The 11,607-nt window shown below is 37.8% G+C and overlaps 1 protein-coding gene across 2 annotated transcripts in view; it reads right to left on the minus strand.

Moving 5' to 3' along the window:
- HAPLN1 (hyaluronan and proteoglycan link protein 1) overlaps positions 1–11,607 on the minus strand; it is an 86,529-nt gene that overhangs the window by 32,528 nt on the left and 42,394 nt on the right. Inside the window, exons 2-3 of one of the 2 annotated variants that reach the window (XM_017893442.1) lie at positions 10,112–10,227; positions 6,036–6,161 (exon numbers count right to left, since the gene is read on the minus strand). In XM_017893442.1, the coding sequence (XP_017748931.1) occupies positions 6,036–6,135 (100 nt within the window). In that variant the 5' untranslated portion in view covers positions 6,136–6,161; positions 10,112–10,227. The remainder of the gene's footprint in view (positions 1–6,035; positions 6,162–10,111; positions 10,228–11,607) is intronic. The other variant, XM_017893441.1, reaches the window with a different exon arrangement.

Here is an 11,607-nt window from a genome sequence, read left to right on the forward strand (position 1 = left end):
ATTTATAAAATATTTGTAGATATTTTCCTGGTATTTGTAGGTTTTGCATTGGTGACTGCAAATAAGATATTCTGCCTCAAAAAGACAAAAATAAATTGAATTAACTTTTCCAAACAGACTCAGAGAGTTCAAACAAGTTTTAGGTGGGAGAGAGAAAATTAAGACTAACTAACACGTATCCAGTTCTTCCATTAAACTTTGGCTCTGCAGATGGTTTGTGATCATACATTATTAAATTCACCTCCTCCTTGTGATACATTCTGTACCACCAAATCCCAACTCTGCAGTTATTACATAAGGAACAGGATAGCACTGCAGTGACCAAACGTAAATCCAATACTCTTCAAAGCTACATACATGCATGAGGAAGATTGCTGCAACCTGGCTTTGGTGGACTCTCATGGAGTATCAGATGCTGCATGTTATGTGGGAGCCATGCACAAGACCAAACAAAATTTGCTACCCAAATTCATAATTCTCATGTTCATCTGCTGCTTCTCATTCCATGAATTGAAAATATTTCCCTGGGATTTGGAAAGGCTGAACCAAAACTTGATTAGAAAAAATAACTGGATGGATTTTGGTCCTGGATTTATTTAGCAAACATGTATTGATCACCTACTATGTGCCAGTTATTGGGTTTATGTGACTGGGATACATCAGACAAAGATTCCTGCCTTCGCGAAGCTGTTCAATATTCTTGTAGTAGCGACAGATGACAAACAATTACATAAAAATAAGTAGAGTATACAGCCATTGCTACAGAGAGAAAGAAAAGAAGGGTGAGAGAAATTAGGATACCAGCGGGGGACAGATTGCAGTAGTCAGGATGACTTCATTAAAAAGGTGAGAAATGAGCCCAGACTTGACGAAAAGGAAGGGGTTAGCCAGATAAATGGACTTTTATCAGCCAGGTAGCCTGGGACAAGCAATGCAAAGCTCTGAGTCTTGATTTCTTCATTCGTGAATTGGAAGATTGGTCTAGACCATCTCTACCAAAGTCCTTTTAAGTTCTTAAACTGTGTGAACTATGATTTAGCTGATGCCAACATTACGGAGTGAAAGCAGTCATCTAGCTAATGTTCATTAAGTGAACACAATGTGTCACGTGCTGCTAAATGCCAGTGATGTCACAGCATTCAACAAATGCTCATTATCGTAGTGACAATTTAGAAGTATCTCATTACATTCTTCATTCATTTGCTCACTCACTTAATCAACAAACATATATTAAGCACCCACTATGTGCCTGGCACTGCTCTATAGTTAGAGTTAGTTACAAAGCTGAGAGACAATCTAATGAGGGAGGGAGGCATGTTAGCAGGAAGCCCATGTGAGGACTGAGCCAGATTTGAAGAAGGGAAGGTGGGTTCAGGACACACAGCAGGAGGAGGAACAGTGTAAGCTGAGAGAGGAGTGTGCACTTCTGCCAGAGGTTCTGGATAGACATTATTTTTTTTTTTACTTACAGACACAAACTTGTGGCAATTTCTTCTTTAAGCAAATCTACTTGTTTTATTTGTTGACAAAAGTGACCATTACTTTTACTTATTAAATAGAAGGACACGGTTTTCATTTCTGGGACTTCCTCTTGTTCTTCCTTACAAAAATTTAAAGTAGTGGATCTGTGCTCACATAGTAAGTACATTAAGGGAAAATATTATTTATGTTTAGAAAGCTTTAGTTTCTACCAGGAAAGTAAAAATGGTCAGATAATGTTTAATGTGACTGGGGAGCCTAGGCGCGGTGGCTCACGCCTATAATTCTAACACTTTGAGAGGCTGAAGTGGGCTGATCACCTGAGGTCAGGAGTTACCAGCCTGGTCAACATTGCAAAACCCCGTCACTATTGAAAATACAAAACTTAGCAGGGCTTGGTGGCAGGCAACTGTAATCCCAGCTACTTAGGAGGCTGAGGTATCAGAGTCGCTTGAACCTGGGAGGCGGAGGTTGCAGTGAGCCCAGATTGAGCCATTGTACTCCAGCCTGGGTGAGAGAGCAAGACTCCATCTCAAAAAATTAAAATTAAAATAGAAATAATATGAACGGGGAAATTTTAAATTGTGAAATTAAAGAAGGCAAAGCAAAGAACTTATAAAATGTTTACTTTATTAGAACTAAGGTGATGATACGGTTCTGTTAACAAATGTACTTCGAAAAGCATGAATTTTTTTGACCAGTATTTGTAGTCTGTTTTCTATTTAAAAATCAATTTTCCATAACAGGGAGGAAGAAATAAACGTAATGATAACAACCACCTGGATAAGTATTGGCTCTTGGGAACCAGGCACTGTACTAAACACTTTCCACATATTTTCTCATTTAATTCTCACAAAGCTCTACAGAATAAGCAGGCATTAGGCCCAATTTTACAGAAGGGGTAACTGGGATTTGGAGAGATTAAGTAAATTTTCCAAGGTCTAAGCTAGCTAGTGGCATTACAGGAAAGGCTCAAACTTGTCATCAGAAGACATCTGCTTGAACACCAGATGCAGGAAGCACTGACTCTGACCTTGATGAAGTCAAGCAGTTACGTGTTCATCTATTTTGCTTTGTATATTGGTTAATGGGCAAATGGTCATAACATTTCTCTGTTATCTGTAAATGTCTTCTAAAAAGTTGTGTTTTAAAGAGTGTATTCTTTCTCTGAAATTTTACTGGTAGTTGAAAGACTACACAAAGTTTTTGGACCTGATACAAATATTATAAATATTATTCTTTCTGTGTGATTTGATACTCCATATAAAACTCTTCCTAATGGTCTCAAGTTTCAAAGGATTTAAAAGTAAAGTAGCCACATTGTGACATGAGGAACAAAATCCATTCGTTTAGAGTATAGAGAGGGTATTAACAGTGGCCCCTCTTCCTGTAGAAGTATTTGAGAAGATAACTATTGCCTACATTGAGGACAGTATGTTGTATACAAGCTAATATCTTGATTGCATATTTTTAGTAGACTTTGTGGACAAATGAAGTTTGCTTTCCTGTATGACCAAATCATTTCAATGAAAAATGAAAGGAAATGGATTAGTGCATGTGAACTTTTATCTAAAGCTAAGTCTTTTCCATGGGAAGCTGGGAGAGATTTCTTTTCATTACCAGAGAAATGTTTTCACTAGAAACACTTTGCATAGGGATTTACACTTGCTATTTTCTTTCCTGGTCATCTGCCTTTTTTTCCCTTCTCTCTCTCTCTCTCTCTCTCTCTCTCTCTCTCTCTCTTTAATATCCAGATTAAACTTTTTTTGTGTGTCTATATCTCTATAAAACCTCTCCCAACAAAATTATGAGGAGGCCTTCAGAAAAATAATTAACTAACTCATACACATGGAACTCAAAAATGTATCATTAAAATGTTGAGCATCTGTATCAAGGCAGCCAAGAAGAATTTGAGGATGATTTGCGCTATTTTCCCCCAATTCTGTCAGACCTCGGGAACTGGCTATCTATAAATAGAAATTTTAATCAAAAACAGGGAGAAGTACAGGCCGCGGCGACGGTGCTCAAGCCTCGCTAATCCCACGCATCTTCTGGGAGCGAGACGGACAGGAAGAACACGGGGAAGGCCGAATCACGAGGTTCAGGAGACCGAGAACCATCCTGCAGCCTAGAATATGGTGAAACCACCGTCATCTACTAACAAAATACAAAAAACACGTAAGCCAGGCGACAATCCGACGAAACAAAAAAGGTGGGGGCGGCATGTTCCAGTCCCAGCACTACTCGCGGAGGCTAGAGGCGTGCCCGAGTAATGGCGTAAACAACCGGGAGACGGCAGCTCGCAGCTGAGCTGAGGAATCCGGGCACAACTGCACTCAGCACTGGGCCGACAAGAGCGAGACTCCTTCTCAAACAAAAAAAAAAAAACAAAAAAAACAAATGGGAGAGAGTAAAAGAATGTTTTTACACTAACAGTTGAATTTTCAACTACTTTTCTTCACTAACAAGAAGAACTCACTACAATGCTTATCGAGTACCATTCAAGAATCTGAGATTGAGATAGCTAATTTAATCATCTGACTAAATTCTTCAAAAAATTTGTGAGGATTTCAGCTCCCTAAAATTCCTTCTGGCTATGTTTGATAAATAAAAGTTTGAAATATAAGAAAATATGCAGTATTTCAAGTAAGCAACGAAGCAAGTAGGTAATCTGCTTTGTTGATTCTTGTGCTATCTGATTTATTTTTGCATTGTAAAAGACAACTGGAATTATGGAAGGTCACTTGGAAGCAGTTTCTCTGAAGAACTATGGGATTTGAAAATTCAATCTGAATGCTATCACAAAAAATTGTTGGGAAAAAAGTAATGAGAGCAGGTATTTGGTTTATGGGCATAATATCATAATCCTATGACTCAAATCACATTTCAGCATTAAATTTCCACAAGCCAAATAGAGTTCTATTACTTGAAAGCTCTTTAGCAACTCTTCGAGGCAAGCCTGCACTTTCTAAGAATATGAATTTACAATTAAAATGAAGTGGACTATCAAGCCTTTTTAAAAATGTGGACAGTGTATGCAAATAATCTGGATGATCCTGATATTCTGAGTCAGAAATCCCTTTGCACTAAATTTCAACAGAGGAGATGGGAATGGAAAGGCTGGAGTAATGGAAGCTTTCCTGCCTGAGATAACTTGACTATGACTTATAGGAGTAATTTTTCAAATGTTAGTACATTTTAAAAATACTGGTCTCATACTCTGAGTGCAATTTTGATTAAATGGTTTGTACACAGTTTATAATACACCCTTGGTATCTGTCATCTAATAACGTGAAACCTCGGCTTAAGTTTCTATTGCATTGGATATAAAACTGGTATTATTAATAATGACTAAGTATTACTATTTTGGCTGAATTGAATTCTGTCACTAGAAGGTAAAAGGGTATTATTCCTTATTAGAAATTTATACATGTAAATATCATATGGTCTTTGGGAAACAGCTCTGATTCTACAGTATAGCACAGAAACAGCTGAGTCAGCAGCTTGCAGAGTAAAATTTATGATTACAATTTCTTTTCTCAGTTCAACAGAGAAAAAAATAAAGCTGTTGAAAGCAAACACAACTAAAAGAGATGTGTCTAAAATAGCTGGACATAGACAAATTCAGAATTCTATTTTGGTAGTCATAATACGTACAGGAAAATACTTCTAGACAGATTTACAGTATTATTTGACCTTCACAAGTCATACTTTTCACAGTGAATGCAGTTTACTGAGGCTACGCTTTTGACCTTGAAGATATAACTTAGAGTTTTATGTCTTTTGGCAAACTTATCATGCCTCTGGTACCCCAATTGAATTTATGTAAAATTGTCATCATCTGCTTAAACTGTTAAGTTCTATAATTCCTTTTTAAATTATTCAGCATCCAAGGGCAAGGAGAGAACTGTTCCTCTTATTGCATAAGTCTCAGCTTTTTTAATGCAGGATGTCCCTCATCTGAAGCTGGGACCGAGGAAATAGCTGCATTGTACTGCAGCCTCAAATCTTGCTACAGCTCTCAGGCTTAGGATTCAGCTGAGCTGAACAGAAATGTGGAGGGGCAATGTATTGGTCTATAGGAGCTAAAGCTTTACTGAAGCAGATTATAAGAGGGTAAAGTACTTTTTCCTGGACAATAGCTTGTCTAATTTTCATTTTATTTATACTGTTTCTCTTAATGATTAAACAGTTACTGTAACAGAATGACCTTATATCTTTTTATTTCCTAATTACTCTCTCTGACTTGCATTTAAATGAACTTTATGCCCTCCATTTTACTTGAAGGTAGCAACTGCACTTGACAGCCTTGAACGATTACACCAACTCACTGCAGCTGGACATTCTTAAGGTACTCAACTTTAATTGTCCCCAATTCTTAACTCTACTGTAATGCAATAGTGCTCAAAAGCCAGGGAACACGTTTGCCAATTGGCAGAAAGGGAAAGAAAAAGCCAATGCAGCAGAACTAAAATTAAGAAACACTAGCCCAGCATCTCAACTCTAAGTAACTTGAAATTAATTAGGCTTTGATAAGAGAAGCTGTGTTTCCTTACCTTGGATGTGAATAACTCTGTCATGATCCAGAGTGTAGTTGTCTGAAAGATGATCAGCCCAGCAGATTGAAATCAGCACCAGAAGAAGTAGACTCTTCATCTTTATAGCCCAAAGAATCTTCTTCACTGCGAGAGCATCACATATAAAGAGGCTTGTGAGATTTGGAGCCCTTTGGAGTGTTGCACTGCACAACTTATTACCGCCTTATCATCATAGAAATGGTCTGTAAAAATATTTAACCCAATCTGTTCAGAAAGTTACTGTAGCTGCCTTTGAGAGCTGAAGACGACAGCTTTGAACAGTTCCAGCTACCATCATGCAGCCAGAGTCCAAATAGTGTTTAACTCTATCTTTGCAGAACTGTAAATCTAGAAATTTAAAACACTGTAGTTTTGATACAGAGAATTACAGCAAGTAACAAAGAGATGCGGCAAAAACATAAACAGACCCTTAAAAAAATTTAAGCCTCTGAATTTGCAACACAAGTTAATAAAACAGCAATGTGTTATGTCTCTATATGAGTATTTATCACTTGGTCTAATTAGAAATTGAATCTGAAGCCAGGGCAGATAATATTTGCATGAAACTTGACATCATCATTCATTTTACATGTGGCTTCCTAAGCAGGTTAGACTTGCTTGTTCCAAATAGAAAAGAGGACAAAAAAAAAGTGCCCGATTAAGCAGAAGCAGCACATTTGTTACAGATTCACTTACCATCTTAAATACTGCTTGGGTCTACGGTGAATAGTTGACAATTATGAACAAACTAGGTTAGAGTTGTGCATGCTACCACTGCAGTCATCCTGATTGATTTTTCATTCATTTCAACCTAAAATGCTGACGCACCAACTTAGAGTGTCAGGTAGGGTCTCTGCAGTCAGCAGAGCCACGGTTGCAGGGAACGTCCCTGCCAGCCTCCCAGGGCAATTAGGCAAATGAAAAGCTGAAACAGACAGGGAGGCACAGCTCTGGTCCTAAGTGAAAGAGGCAGAGCCATCACTCGCCTGTCCTTTATTGAAAGACTGATGTCTTAAAAGGGGACATAACCTCTTCCCTCCCAAAAGTTTGTCATTGGAAGGACCAAAAGTGATTCTAATTGATACGAACCTTATAACCTTTGCAGTATTTGGCCAGGCAAGAATTTCAGTGGAGCTTCTCTGTTTTAATGTGGAAGCCGACACGAAAATTAACAAAGACTTTCTTTTTCTCTCATGCACACAGCAGCCTTAACAATACTGGCTATTTTTAAAACTGAAATTGCACAGTACTGGCTTCTCACACTAATTTGTTTTTTCCAAGAAAGCCTGACTCCCTGGAATACTTATTAAAGAGCTCTGAGTCTGTTCCTGGAGGTCCTTGTAGGAGAGCCTCTACTCCAGAACCTAATTCACTTATTCACAGAAGTTCCCCAAGTCTCTTCTGAGACTGAAACACATCTCTGCATTTTCCCCTGTGAAGATTTGCACTACTGTGAAGCTGATGGCTTTAGTCTTTCACGCTTGCTTTAAATCCTTTCTTTTTCTTTATTATATCACAGAAAGAAGATGGTAGATAAGCAAACAAATTTTGAAATTTTTTTTGTCCAGGAAACCAAGAATGTTACCTTCAAAATTCTACCTGATTTACTAATCTTATTTTCAGAAGTTCACTTTCTTTTCCTCTAAGAACTTTTTTGAAATGCTTATTTTTTTTGTTGGTGGTGGTGGTTTGTAGTCACTAACTTTTGTCCAAAAAATTACAGTTTAAAATATTACCTATTTTCAGCCCAGGATTGTGCTTTGGGTGAACAAATATAAAGGTAGCCTTTTGGAATTTGGAATATAATTGAGATAACTGTGAACACAAATATGAAACAATAGACAAACAGTACTAGAGGTGTGATGTGCTGTCTGCTTGTTTATAGGAATCAGAGAAGGTGGCGCTGTGGAGGAGAGGGTATAAAGAAGGTGTATAATTTAACAATCAAACACAGGAGACATTCTAGATGAAGAGTCAAAATGAGCAAAAGTGGAGAGCTTGCTAAATTAATGTTCACATTAGTGTGGTCATGTATAGTGTAATTTGTAGGAAGGTGCATATGATACACACACTAGGTTAGAGTTGTGCATCCTACCACTGCAGCCACCCTGAATTTCATTCATTTAAAAAAAATGACACATCTGTCTATATATCTCCTTTAATTCCATACCATAGTATTTAAAATTATACTACTAAGGGTTCATTCCAATGCGTTAAAGTACTGACTATCCAACAACCTAATTTAAAATTACAAACATCTTGAGTGCTTGTGAGGGAGTACGGGGAATAAACAATGATAAAAACACTTTTCATGGAATGTCTACTGCTCGCCAGCACTATGGGCAGCATTTTGTCTGCAATGGCTCATGGATTCCTTAAAACAATAATGTGAGACAAATATTTCCATTTCTTGGGATACAAGCAGTAATCTTGCTAGAAGGTACACATCTAGTAAGTGGCAAAGTCTGTATTTGCCTTCAGGCAAATTTAATTTATTATTTCTTTTGTTGCCTTTTTAAATTCAAGCTTTTAAACTTACAAATACTATGATCTTAAAACTCTGACTTGTGCTATGTATGAACATAAACATTTTTCCAAGGCTTACATATTGAGAAGGCAGTCAGGTGGTATTTTTCTTAACATGATTTGCCCTGCCTCATTAATTATAACACTCTGGTACCGTAAAAAAGTCTTGGTGGTTCACATGTGTGCACACATATACAGAGATACACAGAAAGATAGATACATACCATCTTTGAAAAATTCAAGTACATTGGACATGTGCAGTAATTTGTGATTAGAGGCCTCTATCAGTGAATACTTTGGAATACCCTGTGCTGGCATCAATGCAATCCAGGGAGGTGAGAATGGAAATTATCTTTGCTACCCTGGCAAGCACAACAACCATCTCACCAGTAGGCAGGAAACTAGAGAAGTATACTTTAGGGTCACAGTCTTCAGGTGTCTGAGCCATCAGATATACAAAACAAGGTTCTGCACACCAGACTGAGGTCATTGAGGTCAAGGGCTGTGCCAGGGGCCTGTGTGCTGGTCCCAGTAGAAAAGGACAGCTCAGGCATAGTAGGTGGTCATGTGAGTGAATAAATCCGAGTCCTACTTATTTGCATTTTGTAATCATGCCTCCTCTCAATGTCTAGGTATGTTAGGTAAACATTTGCAAGTTTTGATATGAGCTAAAATTTAGACAATCTGGGAGACTTTTACACAACCAGCTATTATCAACTCCTGAATGAGTGCTCTCAGTTCACCTGCAATCCACATATTGAAGGTCTCCTTTCACAGCCTTACAAACCTTGATGCTCAAGCAGCCAGCTTCAAGATGAATCCAAACTGAAATGTCTATGTTCATAGTCAAAGACAGATGATAGGAATGTAATTTTACAGTCCTGCTTTCTTGATAATCAAACCATGATTTGGAAGCAATATACCTTATCCAATGTGAAAGAGTAATAGTTTGATAGAAATGCAGACATACTAATATCAACAGTCTAATACCAAGATGGTCAACTGCTATTTCTTAAGTGTCTACTACATGATCATTATCATGATCGTATTAGGTAATGTGGAGATAAAACCAAATGAAAGGCATGTGTGCTACTTCATGTGCCTTGAGAGCTAACACTACATATTTCCTGAACTGCTATTTCTCAGAAAAACTCAATTGAGGTAGGTATGTTGTTAGACACATTTTGCAGTTCTAGAAGTGGAGTCTTAGGGTGGTGAGGTACACAGCATGTACAGCAAGGAGCTGGTAATCTGGGCAGTGTGACCCCAGAGACGCATTCTCAACTACCATTATCATTGTCCCGGGTCCCTTGATGAGTGCTGTTGGCTGTCTCCTAGCCAGTCTTGCAACCCCTTTAATGCTTCTTGCAAGCTTGAATTTTCCTTGTCATATTGCATAGTTCTGTGACAGTTCAAGCTACCGAGTCAGCTTAAAAGCTTTTCTGATGCCATGGACTGGATGTCCAGCCAAGACCTTTTCATTGTGGTGAGCTTTCAGTCTGGACATGGGCAGCCTGTTGTTCCCTTACCCTGGGCACGATCCTTTGGCAACCTGACAAGCTGGGAAAAATCATAGACCAGAAGGAAGAAAAGTGAGCTCTATTCCAGGTCTCACAACCAGTACATCAGGTCTCAATTTCTTCACCTACAAAATAGAAATAATGACAACATCTCTCTGGTTTTAAAGTATTCTTTAACAAGTATACAAATCACAAATACTAAGGTATTGTTATTAAATTGGTAAGGACTGCCTCAAACTTGATTGATGGTTATGGATAAATGTAAGAAAAATAGCAAATCAAGGACATCTCCATCTCAGAGACAGATGAAATCTTCCTATAAATCTGCTATTTGGAATGAGTTCAGGAGTCACTTCCCAGCAGCAGCAGCAGCACTTGGAAACTGGTAGAGAATGGAAATTCTTGGGCCCCTGATACACTGAATCAGAAACTCTGGGGGATGGTGCCCAGCCATCAGTATTTAGCAGTCTCCTTCCCCCTCAGTGATCCTGATGCATGTTCAAATTTGAGACCCACTGGTCTAAGTTTTTAAGATTACTCAGCGTTCTTCCTCTGGGTGTGGGCTTGAGCTTCTGAGACTTCCCAATTCTTGGAAATAACGCCATGCTTATGTTCATTTTTCCTCTCTCTACTTTTCCTCATTTTTCTTTTTATCTACAGTGTGTGTGCGTGTGTGTGTGTGTGTGTGTGTTTTGTAATTAAAAATGTTACTTTAAAACACTGGAAAAGAATGCATATAACATATTAGTCATTTTCTAAAAATAATAGGCAGGTGGCTGAGTGTTTTCCTTTTATTTTACAAACTCTTTATATTGTTGCTACATTTATAAGAATTAAGGTGAAAAATGTATAATCAGAACGATTCTCATCCACAAATGGTTAACAATTTAAACAATACATTTGTCATTATAAAATATTATTTGCCATGGTTTATTTCCTGTAAGGTTAGGATAATGTCATTTTACTGATGGTCTTGGAAATATCTAACACTGGCTGTGGACTTTGGATGACTTCAGCAGGACTGGCAGTGCAGGTCCCTCAAAGCATCACTCTGGGCCCACTGCTCTTCTCTGAAGCCAATACATTGCCCTTATGGGCTCAATTATCAAAGGGTGGAAAGTGGGTAGAAATGGAATAGAAAAGCGGAAGAAGATAAAGGAGATTTTAAGAGAGGAGAATTAAGAGGAAGAAAAGTCACTCAAAATAAGAGGAAGGGCAATAAAAAAGTAGCAAATGAATAATAAATGGTGAATATTTGGCACACTGCCTCTAAGTTTGAAGAAATGAAATGTCACAACAAAATGAATACTGAACTACAATTCTCAGATCCAAGAACTTCTATGAACAATATTTGTTATGGAGTTTAATGTCAAGTTTTTCTTGCAAAGATTTGGCAGGGTATAGAGAAAAGATTCAGTGGCAGAAACAGAAATGAGCAAATCAACCATAGACTTCCCAGTTTTTTTTTTTTTTTTTTTTTTTTTTTTTTTTTTTTTTTTTTTTTT

This window comes from Rhinopithecus bieti, unplaced genomic scaffold (assembly GCF_001698545.2).
Source record: "Rhinopithecus bieti isolate Rb0 unplaced genomic scaffold, ASM169854v2 scaffold_23411, whole genome shotgun sequence".
Classification (NCBI taxonomy): Eukaryota; Metazoa; Chordata; class Mammalia; order Primates; family Cercopithecidae; genus Rhinopithecus; species Rhinopithecus bieti.